Source organism: Stylophora pistillata, chromosome 11 (assembly GCF_964205215.1).
Source record: "Stylophora pistillata chromosome 11, jaStyPist1.2, whole genome shotgun sequence".
NCBI classification, from domain to species: domain Eukaryota; kingdom Metazoa; phylum Cnidaria; class Anthozoa; order Scleractinia; family Pocilloporidae; genus Stylophora; species Stylophora pistillata.
Genome location: NC_142529.1, coordinates 25,358,618 through 25,378,398, shown reverse-complemented (window position 1 = coordinate 25,378,398; position 19,781 = coordinate 25,358,618). Strand labels below are relative to the sequence as shown.

The following is a 19,781-nucleotide window of genomic DNA, read 5'->3' as shown; positions in this document are numbered from 1 at the left end:
TCACATCTACTCCTTTTTTTTTTTTTCGTCAAAGCGTCTGGAAAACTATAAATAACGGAGTCAAATCTGAACAGATTCAAAGTCTAATAATCTGATAAGTAAAAGCATATCTAATACTATACAGAAAAGAGAAAGGTGAATGGCAAATCTAGAACCCTAACTCTAGATTTTAGTTAATTTTACAAAATCGTTACAGATTAGTGACGTAAATTGATATTGGAGAAGATTCTTCCTATTGTGGGACTGACTTAAGACTAGGCTAGGCTGTGTACAATTCCTGAAAATCTTGTTCGTTATTTTACGAATCATTTGATGTTTCAGTGTTGACAAGTTTTTCGTATTACATTACTAAAAAAATTGACTTAACGCTCCAAGGAGAATCTCTCTCAAACTTTACTTTTTAAGAGATGAAGCTACCGTCTAACATTCAAACGTTACTGTTAGGTTTATTAGCGCATTGACAACCTTGTAAATTAGCTCAAACACACTGAAAACATTTGTATTAGTTTTTGTATATCTTTATACTTTGTTCAGTGCGATCTTACACATTTCGGGTTTGAACTTTTCGTTGGGAATAAGTGGTACAGCTTACATGACATATTTTATATTTAACCGCTGTACTATAAATTTGTGTGTTCGACCCTCGACGAGCGCCTTCGATATAGCATCACCCTATATCGAAGGCGTTCGTCGAGGGTCGAACACACAAGTTTATAGTACAGCGGTTAAATTTGAAATAGGTCGTGTAAGCTGCAGCACGTGTTCCCCACGAAAAGTTCAAACCCGAAGTGTGTAAAATCGTACTGAACAAAGGATGAAGATATACAAAAACGAATGAAAATGCCCTTTTTTCCTAGTTACCTTGTGAGGTAAATATTTCGTACCTTAATACCTCGTGATTTAAATGAGAATAGTGACTTCTGTATTAAACTTAAAAACTAAATGTCGCGTGTGGGCGCAGAGCGTGAGACAAATGAGAATTCCGCACTTGTACCCATCCTTCTGTTTTAAGTGCACCAGCTCGATGCAAGGCCAAGATAGAGAAAGGCAGCCCGTTTTTGCGTCAGAGACTTCACTACAAATATAATGACAGGCAACTAAAGGGTTACTTTATTCTCAAAGTGACTGCCGTTTTAAATTGAAGAAACAGCTTTTTTCACTTGCGACTTAATAATTTTACACTTGTTATAAGCACTGAAAGTAGACATTGCATGCAGATCATGTTCGCTCTTCTGTTGGCAGAACAGGGCAAGTCATACATACATACATAACTTTATTTGATAACGCAGGTTAAAATTTGCGCAACTTTACAGCTGATGTGGACCTGCCTAAACTAAATAGTCTATTATCTATAAAATACAGATATGATAGAATTTATAAGTTGAATAAATTAAGTAAACCATAAAATTTTAGTAAAAGTGAAAATTTGGTTTCATGTTTTGTATAACATTACCTCCCTTTTCAAAATTAATATTCATGACAGTTTGCTTGGATTGTTTTAAGTTATATTTAAAAATAGATAAATTTGGAGAATCTTTAAAATTATCGGGAAGTGCATTCCATGCTACTGCAGATCTATGAGCAAAGGACCTACGACCCAGTTCGGTTTTGGGCCTATTAAGTACAACATTCAGGGATTTCCTTAGGTTATAGCTGTTGGAGTTCTTGGTCACCAAACAATTAATTTCCCGCAACCCTAAATTATAATAAGCATTATATGTAATAGTTAAGATACGTAGCTTATAAAAATACTCTAAAGACATCCAGCCAACCTTAGAAAGTACATCATTATCCTCAAAACTATTAGGTATCTTATGAATCAGCCTGGCAGCCCTGATGTGAATCATTTCTAGATCTTTAAGCTTGGGTCCAGACCCCCAAATTACAATTCCATATAGAACACTTGGTATAACTATCCTATCGTAAAAAGTCTCCAAGATAGATGTACATAGGAAATTTATACGTCTCAACATTTTAACTTTGGCATTAAATGCAGATCTAGCCAATGCAACATGCTGAGACCAAGAGAGTTTATCATCAATTGTAACCCCAAGGCAATTGGTGGAGGACACATACCCAATGGTGTCCACACCCCACTTCAGCTGTTTCAAAGGACCTATGAAGGGGGTAGTACTTAAGACCATTGCCTCTGATTTACCTTCATGTAGAATCAGTCTGTTACTAAGACACCAGGAATTAACCTGGTCCAAAACAGCCTGTAACCGTGTTGTTATGTCATCAACAGTATTCCCTGCTACATATATTGTGGTATCGTCAGCATACATATAGACTTCTCCACTGGTAATAGATTCAGGGAGGTCATTAACATAAGATGCAAACAGTCTTGGTCCCAGTAAGGATCCCTGAGGGACCCCAGCTCTAATGGGGACTCTATCAGATCTAGACCCATTTACACTAGTCCCTTGCACACGGTTGGAGAGATAGTCATTGATCCATTTCCACAAATCACCCGCCAAGCCAACAGCCTTGAGTTTCTCAGTAAGAATACTGTGGTTGACACAATCAAATGCTTTGCGGAAATCAATGAATAAGACTCCAACCCTATGACCCCTATCTAGGGCACTCCCCCAGGACTCAGTGAGATGAAGGAGGAGGCTCTCCGTTGAATAGCCCCTCCTAAATCCCCATTGCCTATCTGTAAGAATGCCATTGGATAACCTATGATCATCAAGTGAATTACACACTACCTTCTCAAGAAGCTTTCCTGGTGTACTAAGCAAGGATATAGGTCGGTAATTGTTAGGATCCAGCCTGTTCCCTTTCTTAAAAACAGGTGTAACTAATGACTCCTTCCATTGTTGGGGGAACTTACAACAGTCCATGCTTTTTTTGAACACCTCTAGCAGACCCTGAATAGCAGAGTCCTGCGCCAATTTAAGATCTTTAGGAAAAATATTATCAGGGCCTACTGCTTTGTTTGGATTAATAGACTTTAAAACATCTCTAACTATATCCCAATTCAAAGAAAAATTCTCTATAGTGGGAGTAATTCTATTAATATAAAAAGTAGTATCTAAATGTACTGGATCCAAGTTCTTAGTAAGGTCATGTGCAATATCAATAAAATAGTTATTAATCAAATTTGCTTTCTGCCTATCATCTGAAATAATAGTGTTATTAGAATCTTGTCGGGGACAAATTTTATCACTTTTGCTCTTACCAAGTATACGATTTGATATTTTCCAGAAATCTTTAGGTGAAGAAGATTCTTTAAATAGCCCAATCCAGTAAGAGGCCTCAGCTTTCCTGAGTATACTTCTAACCGCATTTCTTTTAGCTCTATAGATATCCCACTGGGGATTATCATGGGGTTTACCTTGAGCAGCTTTTAAACACTTATACCTTTGATTCATAGCCTTTCTTATCTCGGTATTGATCAAGGGAAGTGACTTGTGTCTGACCTTCAAATTCCTTCGTTTGATGTTGGACTCTATAATGTCTTTAAACATGGTTTCCCATAAGTAAACACTGTCCTCAACATCCTCTACAGCAGACACAATATGCCATGGAGCTTCTTCTAAGGTCCTCTGGAGTTTTTCATTATCCATATCCTTATAGTTCCTTACTGTAATAAGCTTAGGCTTTGAATTGCTCCTCCTTGTAGAAAAAGCAGCATATATAAGATGATGGTCTGAAATGCCCAGGTCAATAGAACCAGCTAAGACATTTGATGCCTGCAAATTAGGGCTAACAATAATGAGGTCGATAAGTGACTTAGAGTTAGCTGTGATGCGCGTTGGTGATTCAATGACGTTAAAGTAACCAAAACGCCTAAGAATTCTTTTCATTCTATTATAGTCATATGACGCATCTTGATCTGTATCTGCCGCATTAGCTAAGAGATTACAATTAAAATCACCTAACAATATGACATTCTTCCTCTTGACCCATATTTTATTAAGCAGGTCATGTACGTCATCATAAAAGGTGATTGATTTAGGTGGTCGGTATAGGCAGCCAAGTAAAGTAGACTGTGATCTTATGGTAATGTTAATCCATACAGCCTCCAAGTCCTGATGAATGTCCCACTTTAGGTGTTCAAAAATGTTCAAATTGTCGCGATAATATATTACCACTCCACCGCCTTTCAAGCCATTTGATCTATCTCTTCTCACCATGTTATAACCAGATATTCTTATTAATTCATTTGATATGTCTACGGTCAGGTGGGTCTCAGTAGCGCCCAGGATGTCGAATTCCACCTCTTTTAATAGGAATTGAATTTCAGACAATTTATTAGTAAGACCATTGATATTTATGTGTCCTATCCTTAAGTTCTTGTTGTTGCCCATCGTAGACTTTAGCGTAGTGAAAACATCTTCGTCAGGTTCAAGTCAAGCAGGTTCTTCGTCAAGGTTTAAGTCAAAAGAACTGGCATCGGCAAAGGGAAGAGCCCTCAGTTCACAGAAAGGGCAGTTCCAGTAGAAATGATCGAGGAGTTGAAGTTTGTTGTATTCACTTGGGCTAACTCTTCCACACTTTATGTGGCACCACCGGAGACAGTTATCGCATTCTATTGCACGGTGAGTTTTGGCGACAGCTCTCTCGCAAATTGGGCACTTAGGGCTGTTATGTGGGGGACCAGGATTAGGATTAATGTCACCACTAGTGGAGAGCCTTATCAAATTAAAGGTGCTGACTGAGTTGGGATACAGAGAAACCCGAGTTGAGAAGAACCTCAGTCCACCGTGGCAGCGATGATACGTACCAAGTGGAGGAAATGTCGCCAGAGTCGAGTAGAAAAAATCCTTTCGCCAATCCATGGCACACTCCGAAGCATCACTACGCATTTCATTGGCTTTTCCGAAGGCTTCGACATCGAAGAAGCAACAGTGAAAGCGAAACAGAACCAGAAAAACATATAAAGTGACGGAACTCCAAGAAAAACGTCCAACCGCCATGGCTTTCCGCTGACCCATCGTCAATAAGTCATGTCTACAGTACTTAGTCGCTACTAGATAAATAGGGTTAATTTATTACAGCGAGGAATGCTTTCGTATATTTTATGAAACCGCAGTACACATATATGATTTTCAGGTTTAATACGAACCAACATAATGACCTGCTCCCAGTTGGCTTGTTAGCTCAGTTTGTAGAGCACTGCACCGGTATCGCATAGGTCATAGATTCAAATCCCGTACTGACCTAAAATTTTTTCAGGCCTTATTTCCACCTACTAGATAAGTAGGGTTTATTACTGCGAAGAACGCTTTCATACATTTTATGAAAGCGCAGTAAACATATATTATTTTCATATATTTACTGAGTCGTCGCCATCATAACGCATACTAGTGTCTTAGTCAAAAATTGTCTTCGGTTTTTAAATGTCATCCTTTCGCGCATAACTATGTTTCGCGGGATTTCGCATTACTCGTACTCGCGGGTTTCATAATTTGCCCGCTGACCAAAATTACTGTTTACTCTTACCCTCGACGAACGCCTTCGATATAGCGTCACCCGACGAAAGTTTGGTTTTCGAACTGGTGATCATTGTTCATTCGACGAGTTACCTAGGTTTGGAGAAGTGTTACATTCTTTTGACAGTACACAGCTCCTATTTTAACGCGATGGATGATGCAGAGCTAACATATAAATTTTGGAGAATCCGTAAGACGGTCATGCAGGTATTTCGTGGAATTTTTATACTTGTAAAACTGTGTCGAGAACCGTTTCGTTTATATCTCTTCCACGTGCGGGAAGAAAATACAAACATGATCTTTAAAATGTGGACTCATGTGCCACAAATTGTTATTCTTTACTTATAACGAAATGGCTTTCAAAGTTTTCCAATGAAAAGTGTCAAGGAGACACTTCTTCATTGCTACATACCCTGTGTGTAGTAAACCAAGCCATTTTTTAGCAAGTTTGATAATCTCAATCATTTAAATTCAGGCAGAGAGCCTGGAGGTTTACGGTCAAGTCGTCCGAAAGTCATCTCGCCCGAAGTCATGTCGCCCGAAACCAGAGTCATGTTGCCCGAAGTTCATAGTCATGTCGCCCGAAATCCTAAGTCATGTCGCCCGAAATTTTATCGAGTGTTTAAACTTGAAGAAAAGTAACATCTTAAGTAAATGGCAAGAAATAAACTCGTAAAATGTTGACTCGTGAAACTCAGCTGGTTGTTCGTTTCGCTGTCGTTTGATATCACGGAGATAGTAATCCTAAAAATAAAACACGAAATAGTAATATCAGTTACAGTATGGTTCTCACTTTTGTTGTTTTACATGTGGAAGAATTATGTTTCGAACGAAGGTTCACATCACAGGGATTGGAACATTGGAAAACGCCGCCATCCTAAATACAATACATGCTCAAGAATCATCACATGTACATTGTTGCCAAGCAAGATTGTGCAGGAAACTCAAACTAAGAGAATAAATAAATATGTTAATTGAAGCTTCCCCTTAGGGGCTTTTCAACCACAATGTAAACTAACTAAGCACTTCAAAATCCCTGTTGGTAGGAGACATACCAGAACTTGATGTAATTTTCTGATATGTGCGAAAAATTCTAATAATTGAAAGTGTTCCACTTATAATTACAGGAATCCGTGCTGTAGAATGATCAGTTTAGTTCATAGCAACGAACAACGCTGAAATGAACAGCAATATGCGAGTCTTTCTTTAACTTCGTATTTGTATAGGTTAGCAGATGAAAACATTTTACAAGTCGGGATTAGGTGGCTGTTATTAATTTGCTCTCTTTATATAGGGTAAACGGATCAAAATTTGCATTCAACCGGCTGGGGTAACAAGGAACGACTGAACAAGTCGCGATAATTTATGCCGCGTCTGATCCTAAGGGGAATGATACTAACACGCTTTGTTTGCGTGGTTAACAACAAACAACAAAAAACCACTGTAAAAGTTTTGGGGTTTTTTTTATACAATAAATCAAACTAAGAGAACTTGATGTATTTTTCTGATATGTGTGAAAAATTCCAATAACTTGAAGTGTTCCGTTTATAATTACTAGAATCTGTGCTGTAGAGTAATCAGTATGGTTCATAGCAACAAACAAAAGCTCAACTGATGAACAGCAATATTTGAGTCTTTCTTTAACTTTTTGTTTGCATAGGTTAGGGGATGAAAACAGTCTGTGAGTCAACATTTTGTGAGTTTTATTCCTTGCAATTTACCCAAGATATTACTTTTCTTTACTGAAAAGTTTACTGACAGTGTTGAATCTGTACAGTAGAATGAGCAGTTTACTTCAGAGCAATGAACAACACTGAAATGAACAGCGGTATTTGAGTCTCTTGTAGGTAAGTGGACCAAAACAGTTTATGAGTCAACATTTTACAAGTGTATTACTTACGATTTACTTAAGATGTTACTTTTCTTTAAGTTTAAACACTCTTGATAAAAGTTTGGGGGACATGACTAGGAGTTTCGGGCAACATGACTCTGGTTCCAGGCAACATGACTTCGGGCGACTTGACCGGTTACCAGCCTAGATACAGCTATAAATGGAAGATTAAGTAAGGTTACACACATACATGTACATCTGTACAGTATGTTTTAGGACTCATTCATCAGCCATTTGATATTATAAAACATGGTGGGCTTTGGTTATTTGCTTATAAACACATTTTATTTTATTTATTTATTATTATTATTATTATTACTATTATTATTTTATCAATTAAGGTAATTAGCTAAATTAATTTAATTAGTTAGTTAATGAGGGCCCCACTGAAAACCGTCATGGCAAGTTGGGCTCCCTTGTTAAATATTATTATTATTATTTTTATTATTATTATTATATGATTATTATTATTATATTAATTTTTTAAAATACAGGATAACAAACAAAATTAAGACAAAATAAGGTATAAATATTAAAACAAGTTTAAAAAGTCTAGCTGAGAGAAAAGTCTTGAATTTCTTCGGTATTAATAACTCCTACAGAGTAGTAGAATTCATCTTATGTCTGCATTATTTTGGTTCAGCTTCATTCAGCAGAAGAGCAAATAAATTGACGATACATGATCGACGTCCTTAATAATAATAATAAATTTTTCCTTAAAAATATTTCACAAAAAGCAGTTCTCTAAAAAAAAAAAGGAAAAATTCAGTAAACTAAGCTACATAATAAAAAATTGACTACTTAAATTCTGGCTTGCGCACTTTCCGATGTAATGTCAGTGTACTCCAGGGCCCCTCTGGATATCAGCCTCGTTGCTGAATGGGCCACCCTGGCTAAATAAAGTTCACTTACTTACTTACTTACTAGTGTCAGATATATTGGCTACTCTAAGGGTATCGAATTCCACATTTCAACAATTCTATTAAAATAAGTGGATTTAAAATTAGTTGTTCTCACAAAATTCATCTTCATGATGGCAGTTGTAATTATTATTATCGCAGAGAAATCTACTGAGTGCTACATTCTAATCAGGCAGCACAGGGTGAAAACTGTAACCTGTGAGCCATGGAGTAAAAAATAAATGTACATTAACTAATCCTAAAAAGAGAGTTTGAGTGCACGCATTGTAAATCATATGTGCAAGAGAGTTGTTACGCTGGAAATGAGCTGCCCTTGGGTTAACAATTGGACAAGAGAGGATGAAGAGAAGACACTGAAGTATGGACCCCTTTGCTGGGAACTAAGGCAGCAGTTCCCAGGTTGCGAGGTGAAGCAATATAACATCATTATGGATGCCCTCGGGGGGTGGTCACGGGAGCTGGATGTCATGATGCGGGAGCTGGTGGGAGGCAAAAGCACAGACATACTGTGAAAGATGCAGAGGGTAGTGCTCTTATTATTATTATTATTATTATTATTATTATTATTATTATTATTATGTCGCAGAGAAATCAACTGAATGTTACATTCAAATCAGGCAGCACAGGGCGAAAACCGTTATGTGTGAGCCATGGAGTAAAAAATAAATGTACATTAACTAATCCTAAAAAGCTTTTCCGTTGTGTCTACGGTCCTCCTTCTAACAGGAATTCAAACTGCCACCTTGAAAGTCTGGGCAATATTCAGCGTGCCCGAGAGCACTGCCCTCTGCATCTTTCGCAGTACGTCTGTGCTTCTGCCCCCCACCACCTTTCTTGTCCGATTGTTAACCCACAGGCAACTCATTTCCAGCGTCACAACTCTCTTGCACATATGATTTACAATGCATGCATCCACCCTATTGCATCTGACCTCTTGTTGATCAGCATATATAGGGACATCCCAACAAGCTTTAACATTCTCTGACTCATACACGGGCTTCGGCTTGTAGGGTGAGCACCAGGGTGGTATCTTGTCTGTAAATCCCTCATCATACAACAGTTCGTAAAACAGTACCTTCAGTGCTGTGTCATGTCTAGAGAGATACTTGCTCTGGGTCAGCACACTGCATCCTGACAAGATATTTGCCACACTCTCTAGAGCCTTGCCGCATAATCTGCACCTCACCTCGCCTTCTCCGCTTGTGTGGGTCTTCTGACTCATGTATACTCGCGTTGGCAATAGCTGCTCATATAGCTCGACGAGTCCAGCAATTGTGTGTGATGGGCAGTTCTTCCACTCTGTGAGCCACCAGAAACACCCAACGGTTTATTATTATTATTATTATTATTATTATTATTATTATTATTATTATTATTAGTATTATCACCATTGCCCAGCTAATACAAGTAGCACACTTTACAAAATCATGACCGTAATAAATGGAATCCCCAAAATAATGATTGACGTATGTTGTAATCACACTAGGAAAAAAATGATCTGTCATATTTTTACAATTAGGATTGTCTTTGACTATGCTTACAAGAGTTACTGACATTGCAAACTCAAGCCCTTACAACTGCCATGATGAAGATGAATTTTGCGAGAACAACCAATTTTAAATCCACTTATTTTAATAGAATTGTTGAGATGTGGAATTCGATACCCTTAGATATTAGATTATCTCCTAGTTTTGCAGTTTTTAAGTCTAGAGTGAGGAAGTTTTTAAGTAAGGGACATTGATGTTTTTATTTTTTGTCTAAAATTTTTCTGGCCGTCTTTATATTTGACTTATTCAGATTAGCTACACGGTGACCTGTCTTGCATGGAGTGCTCCACCCTTTTACAGATTATCCTTATGGCTTTGTTTGTTTGTACATTTAGATTTATTTATTTGTCATCATTGCCATTAAATTGTGATAAAAAAAAAAAAGAAGATGTTATACATCTGTTTTACAAAAAGTGTTGTTTGGTACTTAACCCTTTAATTTCCAAGATCGAATTTTTAATTCTCCCCTCTAGCTGCATCTCTTTCCTTGTAAATTAGTCACAAAAATTTGGTGTCAGATCACGGTAATAACTTGTCTGATAGGTACTGTGGAGACTGAAATATTTAAGGACTATTCTAATAACAGTTACTGACATTGCAAAATCAAGCCCTCGTAACTGCCATGACAAAGGCAGATTTGTAAAAGTTCTCTCTTATCATATTCTGCTTCTTGATCGAAACATTTTGTCTGGCTTCAGATGTGTCATGACAGAGGCTACCTGGTGACACAAGATGAATTGGACCAGACTCTGGATCAGTTTAAGGAACAGTTTGGAGACAGACCAAGGTAAGTAATTGAAGAGGTACAATCAAGGGCAGGTGTACAAATGAAAATAAAAGGAGGGAAAATATTTGAGCTTGGTAGAGAAATAGAGGAAGGTGGTTTATTTCTCTTAAGGATTTAAACCTCATACCTATGGATTCTGCACTCCAGTCTACACATACGTTGCAGCATTATGAGATTTATATGTGACACTTGTACTGCACACACCTTGGATGATATATATCAAAAGTGTCAAGTGTATAAACAGGAAAAGAAAGATAGTGATTTTGAATTTTCTAGCTTGATAAATGAATAGAGAAAGCTGTCTTTTTGTTTGTTTTGTTACAAGCGTAGGGAATAGGGTTTGCCTTTAAGGTCAGGGTTGTCTTTGCTGATAATGAATTAAGATTGTAACACAAAAAGCTCTAGCTGATACAATTTACTTTCATTAACATGATCAAGTATTTCTTTTTAATTTTCAGTGAAGGAAGGCCCTCAAGAAGTGATTTGTCAATTTTGGTGGCTCACAATGATGATCCAACAGGTAATATATTGGCAGTATAAACTAATGAAATGTTATTTATACACAACGAATATATGAAATTCAAATTATCTGAACTGCGGTTATAGAAACGTCTTTGTGCACAATCTTTACTGTCAGGATCGTGCACAAATACAAAATGTTATTTATTCAGAGGAAAATCTCATTGATTGTTACATTGAGTTCTAAAAATATTTTTTTTGCAACTCAAATCTTACGTTTACAGATCAGATGTTTGTGTTCTTTCCTGATGAACCTAAAGTTGGAATAAAAACAATTAAACAGTAAGTTTGGGTTAAACTGATTAAAAAAAAAAAACTCCTTTAAATGTTATACACCTGTTTTACTAAATCCACAGTACAGCAAGTATTGTGTGGTACTTAACTCTTTAACTTCCAAGATCTGATTGTTAATTATCCTCTCTAGCTGCCACACATTTCCTTGTAAATTAGTCACAAGAATTCGGTGTTAGAGCAAGGTAACAACTTTTACCTGATAAGCAGTGTGGAGACTGAAATATCTGAGGAGCGTTTTTCAAATTTCATCACAGATATTGTAACAGAATGCAAGAGGAGAACATAAACAGAGCGATAATAGTTGTGCAGATGGGTATGACACCTTCAGCTAAACAGGTTATTATAATTATAATAATTATTTTAGTATGATTTATTGTTCATTTTGCCACTTACAAACACTTGAAAATACATTACAATTGTTTACAGCAATCCAAAAGAATAATTTATTGTTAATAGTATATATTTTTGAAAACAATTTATAATGAAACTACCAGTATGTAAAATTGCAATTAAGAGTCAGCTATGAATAATTTGGTGAGGGAATCCAATAGAAGCTAGAAGCTTATGAAACCTGAGTTCCTCACGCAGTGTAGGAGATAAAATAGCTTTAGAAAAGTAGAAATGACTGGACATTAAAGAATAAGAAACAGTGATGAGTGAGGGTGCTGCCTTAAAAAAGAAGAAAAAACAATAACAAAACAAAAGATGAGTGTTACTCTATGTAAAGTGTTGGCTGCCAGGTGAAAAAAAAACTGGCTACCTCGATTTCTTAGCCACTTATTGAATAATTGTGAACAGAAACGTGTAATGAAGATTTAAACAAGTCACTAATGCAAAAATGTAAAAAAAATTCCATGAATAGACAACTTTCTTGAAAACCTAATTTTGTATTCTGCAGAAACATGCAAACTTGTTTGCTGTTACGTTTACTCGTTGGTTAAACACTATTCCATTCTCTACCTTTGCATATACCACTAAGTAATTCATAGAATGCCATTTTGGAACTTCTACATTTCAAAAATAGTATTTTGTGGGGGAGCATGCCCCGAGATCCAAGGAGGGAGCTCTTGAATTGTCAGGTGTCTGCTCCATGCCGCTAGCCATCTACTCAGTGACTTTTAAGAATCTTGTGTTTCATGGTATGCTAACCAGGAGAAACCCTGGCTGGATTGGCCACTTGGCAGATTAAGTGCAGATTAAACCGTTACCTTATAGTGTTACAATTTTGTCTTTATCAAAACCAGAAACTGACCCAAAAGTAACCTAAATAAAAGGAACGCCTGGGGCACAAAGTGCTGGTTTACAATGTCACATGTTTACCCACATATAGCTTTGCATTGTTGTGTTACTTCCATATCATATTGTTGCAGATCAAGAGCAGTAGGCAAGTTCTGCAAAAATTTAAACCTGACTGTACACTGTTTTGGCAACAAAGTACATTTAGTGTATTAACACTTCACCATTTTGTTTTGCAAGGCGTTAGTCGACCTGGCACCAAAATACATCTTGGAGCAATTCATGGAGGCAGAGCTCATGGTGAACATTACAGAACACGAGGTGAGTCCGTAAAATCACAATTCAGAGTCCTTAGAATCAAATCTAATTTTTTTCGTAAAGTTTGTATTGGCAATTTTTTAGTGAAAACCTCAGAAAACTGTGTACTCTGGAATTCTATCGATGCAATTTTGAGTTAGAAGTTATGAGTAGGAAAAAAAATTAGTATCAACCAACGAATATTTTTTATTATCTAACACCATGATTTCAAAGCCAAACTTGTAAGAAATTTTAGGCAGATACCGGTAGCGAGAAAAATTGATATTTAGATCCATGGAGTAAAAGTGTTCAGGAGGAAATCCACATGACCTTAAAAAAACCGACCACGCTACTCCCTTTTTTTCCTTTTAGCTTGTTCCAGAACATGTCCTCATGACACCGGAGGAAAAGGCAGAGCTCCTTCAGAGATAGTATCCTTTACTAAAGAGCCGTTGTATTGTAAAGGAGTAGCGCGTAATTGTGGCCAGTGTACGAGCTATGTTATCTGAATTTGTAAATTATCACAAAACAGCTCGAGTAAAACTGTTTCGATTATCGTTTCTGTATTTGTCTGTTTGAGTTTTTCTTTGGGCTGCATACCCTTAACAATACTTGTAGCAAACTCAAGGAGCATCAACTTCCTCGTATCCAGTCTGGCGATCCCGTTGCGCGGTATTTTGGACTCAAAAGAGGACAGGTGAGCTGGACACTAGTTTTCTTTGTCCGATTTACTCTAACGCATGATAACTTTTTTTAGTTGATCGCGTAAAAAAAATGCTTTGTTTGGGAAATTTGTTTACCTAGAGAGGATTTCATGACGGGAAAGAAGCGCTAAATAGATATTTGCGTTCGTAAATTTACGGTGGGCCAGCCCTAAAAGTTCAATAACTTGCGAACCAATCACATGCAATTGCGAACTCTCTCCGAAAGTTCATACACGTGTCTTCTTATGTTGCCGAGAACGGTCCAGGGATAATTATTTTTTAAATATTATAGTATATACCGGGAGCCCATGCGGATTAAGGGCTCCTGCCTGTGCTAGGTTTTTAACGTGGTCAAAGAGACGATCGACAAACAGGATGATGGAAAATATTTAAATCGTGGAAACGAAGAGAGATGTCGCCGTTTTTCCAACTTCGCCCTGTTTAGCTCGTCCGCTCTTTCGATTTCGATCCTCTCCAATAACCGAGCTTCAGGTGATTTCTCCACAGAGTCCTTTTCTCTCTTATTAACTCCTCTTTGTTTCAATAGAAGATTTCCTTTTCTTTTTCTATGTTTAACTGTGATAACCTCTCCTGACTCGTGTATTTCTTATGTTACAGGTTGTAAAGATTATTCGCCCTAGTGAGACCGCTGGTCGTTACATAACCTACAGGCTCGTCGTGTAATGTAAATAAAAAAGTCTACAAAGTCACATTCAAGTTACCATCCCCATCAGACATAGCCAAGGATTGGTACGGACAAAGCTTCGTGTAACCTTAAGTTAATTTTTTTCATTTTATTTGTTCAGTCAAGTAACAATTGCACACTGTCGATATTTGTTCGTTAAAAAACCGACGACAGTCCAATTCCTATTTTCCAATCGGAAAATAAGCGATCTCTTTCAAAGTTGGGCCGAGAGTAAGTCGTCATCTCGTTGCGTCACGTTGCGTAGAGTCATCTATCCCGAAGAGTATCGGGTCATTCGTCTCGGTGCCTTGGTGCCTCGGTATCCGATTCGTTGATTCTGTTTGGTGTTGTTGAACTTGGAATGGTGCTCTCGATCTAAGTCTTTAATTTTCCCATTACTGGATGGAGTTATTTTTAAAACTTCAAGACATTTCCCATGAAAGCTGCTCAAAACTGTTATAGTTATCAAGTTCATTTGAGATGGAGAAGAGCCAAGGATGCCGAGTGACGCCGAATGAATGCGAGTGACGGCAAGTTATGGCAAGTGAAGTCGAAGGAATCTGAAGGCTAGCGGTTGGCCTTCGAAAGGTTTCGTCATTGATGTAAGGCTACCTCGAGGAGAATTTTAAAAGATCATTAGATATTGCGATACAGCAAGTGGCGGAATGTTAGCAGTGTTGTTTTATTAATAAAAAGTAAATAACACGAAAGCAAAGGTATATTCCCTATTTTTTCTTTTCCTATTGTTTTTCGTCATCTATTCCCATTTGACCCAAGGCGCACTTGGGGACATGTATTTACAGTCATGGACGGAATAGAGAAGGAGGAAGTATTTGTTGTTCCTATGCATGCCTCATATATTTTCACTTCTCGTACTTATGGGAGTACTTCAGCCTAGAAGTTTCGTCTCTCTTCGACTGTGTATTGTTCTATCACTTGGAAGATTTAGTTCGGTAAGAAGCCCTGCAGGCCAGTTTTTCGCCGTTGACTGGAGTCTAGTCTTCACCCCTGAGAAGGTCTTCGGGGATGAGCGCAGGCTCATTTTCCGAACAGCGGCCGGTAATCGAGCCTAAAAGCCAGCCAGTCGTGTATGGCAGAGAGCAGCTTTGTTACCGTTCCCACTTTCTGCTTTGTGTCATAGAAGTAGTGCGTACCTGTTGGGTCGTCACACAATTCGCCATGCGGTTAAATAGCGCTATTTTCGTCTTCAAAGACGCCCGATATAGCCAAATTTGTCCACCTACTGTTGTCTTTCGCTGTTAAAGCCACCAACGCTATGTTACCAAAAATTACTCGCGGTTCATTTTTTCACGAATAGCTGTTTTTTGTAGGCACGCTCTCATTGCGGTCAGTATTTTGTGACACAATATTGCACTCAAATATAGGGATTTGTTTTGAAAATATTGTCCGGTTCCCATAGGAATACTTCCCGTTTCAACTCTTGAATTGTAATCAACAAGCGTGGTTTGGGGTAACGTAAGGCCACTGGAGTTCGTATTTCGTGGAAAAGGAAGGGCTCATCAAATCCTTGGGTTTCTTCGTGGCGTAGAATTAAATCGGGGAAATTATTTTCGGGAATCCTTGGTGCTCTGGTGTTTGTTTCAGCACAATATAGTAATTGCACTCAACTGTAATAAGTCACCAATATCGTGCATCATTAAGGAATGAAAGACGCAGTGTACGGAAAAGAAAGAAACAAACAACTTGAAAAACATTGGAATCAATTTTGTAAAACACGTTTAATTTTAACACCTTAAGGTTACACTGCTTAGCTAAAACGGTAAACAGCCAACCCAAATAACATTTTCTTTCTCTGTTTCAAGTTTATAGGCGAAATGAAGCGAAGGAGGAAAAGTTAATAGATTCTAACGTGTTAATGTACAATTTTGTTTCGTCGTCGCCTATCAAAACGGGATAATGTCTCATTTCTTAAAGCTCAATTCTCTGTTCATTTCATAAATAATTTATAATATTTCAAACTTTGTTCCGTGCGAAATTAACCGAATGTTTCTCTGACTAGCTGCATTAGCTTTTTCTTTCCTTTGTACAGAACTTTCATATTGTTTATGAGAGCATTGAAGCGTCCATTTCCGTCAGAAGCTAAGAGAAAAGTTTCCTGTGCTTTGCTGAGGAATGTGATGAAGTCCATATAATGCTTAGGACTTATGTGGTTCAGTCTGCTATGTGCAGTGTTCACATATGCGCTAATGGTGGCCTCCATGAGCTGCCTCAAAGGCTCCTCCTCGCAAGTCACTCTGCTATTGTCCTTGATGTAGAATTGTCCATTCTGGGCCTCTTCCACGGCGGCCTTTGCAAGGGTGCATCGGAAGAGCAAATCTGACAGCACCGTTGGACAGTGTACTGCTTTGACGATGAGTGGAATAATCTGTGTGAGTTCGTTGTAGCCAAGTGCTTGGGACAGAGCGCATGCCCAGTGAATATCTCCGATAGATGGGTGACTGTCTTGGTTGTAAGCGAGGGTGAAGTGTTTCATGGCAAGAGTGGCGAGTTTGAAAGCTCTCTGAGGATAGCCGCGGTAGTCCATGTAGCGTGCAATGGCGAAGAGTTGTGTTGGTGGAATCAAGGCGGCCGACTCTACAACCAAGCGATAAGCTGTCTCAAAGGCAGCAGCGTTCTTCTCGCAGAGCGTTAACGTGGAGAGGCAGCAGTGCTGTGGGTCTCGACTGGCGCACTGCAGAGCCAAGGCTCGAGCACAACACATGAGTGCTTCCTTCTCAATTATTGTTAGCTCAAGACGCGCCGCCGTTGAAGGTGCCATGACAGCAGTGGCTACCTGAGACGTGGCTTCTGTTGGAGTGAACAGTGTGCTCCAGTTCTTCATGATGTGGCTGAGGGCAGATGTGCCAGATTCTACGGCGCATTCTATGACCCACTGCACTATGTCACGCCTCCTCCAATTGTGAGCGTGCAGCGTCATCCGTAGCACTTTAAGACCCAGTTCCATTGCAAAGTGAAGCATTTCACGGTCGTGTGTTTCTGCTGCCTGATCGGTGGACAGTTTGAAAGCGTCTTGCGCCAGACGAAATAGCTGAGTTGCAGAGTGTACGTGCAGTTGTGACGCTTGTAGAATGGCCGGCAGACGTTCAGAAGAGTCCTTAGCAGCATGGAGCAGGCGCGATGCTAGCTCACATTGCTGGGACTGCAAATGTCCTAGAGTGTACAATCGAGTGGACCTTGTAGGTCCCACCAGGGGTATCTCCTCGTCCGCAATGTCCCCTGGGAAGTCATCCAGCGCCAAGAAACGCATTGCACGGAGGCCAAGCTCAAAGGCAAGATGTAAATCCTTCTGCATCAAGTTGCTGAATAAAAATCGCGCAAAAGTGTGCATGGGAATGCAGTTTTTCTGCACTCCAAGTCCCAGGCTACTGAATGGCCCACTCTTCAATAAAAGTTCAGTTTGCGTTTTGAGGACAGGGTACAGAACATTGTCAAAGTTTAGAAGATTCAGCTGCGCGATCAGATGCTCCTCTTGGCGACAAGCTTTGTCCTGCGCGTAGAATCCCACGGGGATAGATCGCTGCTGTCCTAGCCCCATAAGGGCCACTTCAAGAGCTAATGTTAAGAAGGTGTCATTTCCGTTTCCACATTCTGGAAGTGGAATGTTAGTGACGGTTTTAACATCATTAAATTCTGTGCTGTTGTTGAACTCTAATTCACCTTCTTGAGGCCCAATGGCTTCCTCGGTGAGAGTGTCATACAGGACAACAATTGGATCGAGCTGATGTCCAATCCATCCCTCTATAAATCTATCTTTTTCTGTACTTTCTTCGCAAAGTTTCTCCGCAATGTCGTCCTCGGTAAACTTCTCTAACAAAGCTTCCATTTCGTAAACTTTTTCCAATTGCTCCTCTTTCATACCACGCGCTACCGCGACAGCCAATTGTAAGGCTTCTTGAGGATAACCATGCGCTCGTAAGGCGTCCACGCGAGCGGCTGCCATGGGAACGTCCTCTGTTGACACAGAAAAACAAAGATTTGTAAGTTTTACATCGAGGTGTACATTACAAATTCCAAGATTTACGATCCATTAACAAATGAAATATAATGGGCAAAACACTGATGTAGCAATATATTCAGTCTGCTGAACTAGATGGTGCTAACTTTTAGGAGGTGAATGAAAAGCGATGCTTTTCTTCTGTTACTTTTCTAGTCTAACACTTGAATTTATAACTTATTAAAAAAAAAAAACGCTCACCTTTCCATGTTGAACATTCGTTGACTTTGTCTTGATTTTCACGTCCAATGATACATCTTAAAGTATGGTCTTCCCAGTCCAAGTCACAAGCGTGCATTGCTCTAGAAAACACGGTACGGTGCGTACACGTTTCATCGGACACGCTGTCCATCTCATCAGCGCCTTGAGCATCTGGGTTTTCCAACGGGCACACTTCTTGTCGACTCCAGGTTTCTAGTTGTTGTTTCCACGCAGCTTTCTCTGCACGAGTGCTGTCTGGGTTCAACACTACGCACACCCACAATGCACCGAGCTGATCCCATAACTGGCGACACTTGTCATTCATCGAGGTGCCTTGTTCTTTCCATATTTGGAGTCTAGGGTCAGCTAAAAACTGCTCTGTGATGAGTCTGAGCATACGTGAGCCATTGTTGTCATGGACACGAAGCATTTCTCGTACCTGTGGAGTATTAGTGGTTGTCGTTAGCAAATATTCATGCCCAATGATTCAAAACTTTTGCAGTGTTTAGGCGTTGAAAATGAGAGGAAAGGTTGTTAAGGGCAAAGACAGAATATAGTAACAGAGCCGCGACTTCAGCAGATGTTTTTGTTGCTTTTGGCTTGATTAGTATTCTACGTTTATTTGTGTGTGTTTTCATTTAATGGTATACATGTTCAGTGAAACAATCAGGACTGTTTCCTACCTTAGCAAACATCGATAGGAGGTGTTTTCCGCTTCCATAATACCCTCCTTGAGACAAATAATTCCTAACTTGTTGCCTAACTTGTTCTGCATCCAAATGCCAGCAGCTTTCATCATCAGCTCCAGCGCCAGCGGTTGGATCAGGAGCGCCTGGTAAGCGGTTTATCTCCGAAGTTTTGAGCAAGATCTCATCGGCCAATCGCTGAGCAGTTGGCAAAACTTCGGTGTGATGCTCTGTTATAAGGTATTGTAAGAGTTTCTGAAGTTGTTCGCGATTCATTTGAAGTAATGTCTCTGAAATTGGCACTCGTAAAGTGACTTTTTCTGGGTTGCGAATTCTGTACAGCGCAAGTGCAACGACGTGAGGGCACCAGAGAATGTCTTTGTTACCACAAGTGCAGGATACTTCGTTTATCTTACATCTATCGAAACCAACTGAAACACTATATTCTTCTTTCTGTGCGCCATACTTGGTATTTTCCTCCTCAAAGACTTTTCCACTCAGCTGAAAACCTGAAGCAAAAGAACAACACGCGAGTCAATTTCAACTCCTGAGAAAGCTTTC

At 39.1% G+C, this 19,781-nt stretch overlaps 2 protein-coding genes across 9 annotated transcripts in view; one reads left to right on the top strand and one right to left on the bottom strand.

The window, feature by feature from the left end:
* The first annotated feature begins 5,434 nt into the window (after nucleotides 1-5,434).
* Nucleotides 5,435-17,412, top strand: LOC111324083 (DNA-directed RNA polymerases I, II, and III subunit RPABC1). 3 transcript variants are annotated; one of them, XM_022927579.2, is made up of 9 exons: nucleotides 5,435-5,645; nucleotides 10,495-10,583; nucleotides 11,042-11,103; nucleotides 11,327-11,384; nucleotides 11,651-11,732; nucleotides 12,873-12,953; nucleotides 13,302-13,360; nucleotides 13,548-13,626; nucleotides 14,252-17,412. In XM_022927579.2, the coding sequence occupies exons 1-9, from the start codon at nucleotides 5,589-5,591 to the stop codon at nucleotides 14,315-14,317; spliced, it is 633 nt and encodes a 210-aa protein (XP_022783314.2). In that variant the 5' UTR covers nucleotides 5,435-5,588; the 3' UTR covers nucleotides 14,318-17,412. The 3 variants fall into 3 exon arrangements, with proteins under 3 accessions (XP_022783314.2, XP_088595479.1, XP_022783316.2); XM_088739353.1 differs by lacking the exon at nucleotides 5,435-5,645 and adding an exon at nucleotides 6,255-7,285; XM_022927581.2 differs by lacking the exon at nucleotides 5,435-5,645 and adding an exon at nucleotides 8,248-8,773.
* LOC111324078 (zinc finger SWIM domain-containing protein 5) overlaps nucleotides 16,039-19,781 on the bottom strand; it is a 22,434-nt gene continuing 18,691 nt past the window's right edge. For all 6 annotated transcript variants that reach the window (XM_088739349.1, XM_088739350.1, XM_022927575.2 and 3 more), the window contains 3 exons: nucleotides 19,218-19,729; nucleotides 18,535-18,973; nucleotides 16,039-18,290 (listed from right to left, as the gene is read on the bottom strand). In XM_088739349.1, coding sequence (XP_088595475.1) covers nucleotides 16,315-18,290; nucleotides 18,535-18,973; nucleotides 19,218-19,729 — 2,927 coding nt within the window. In that variant the 3' untranslated portion in view covers nucleotides 16,039-16,314. The remainder of the gene's footprint in view (nucleotides 18,291-18,534; nucleotides 18,974-19,217; nucleotides 19,730-19,781) is intronic.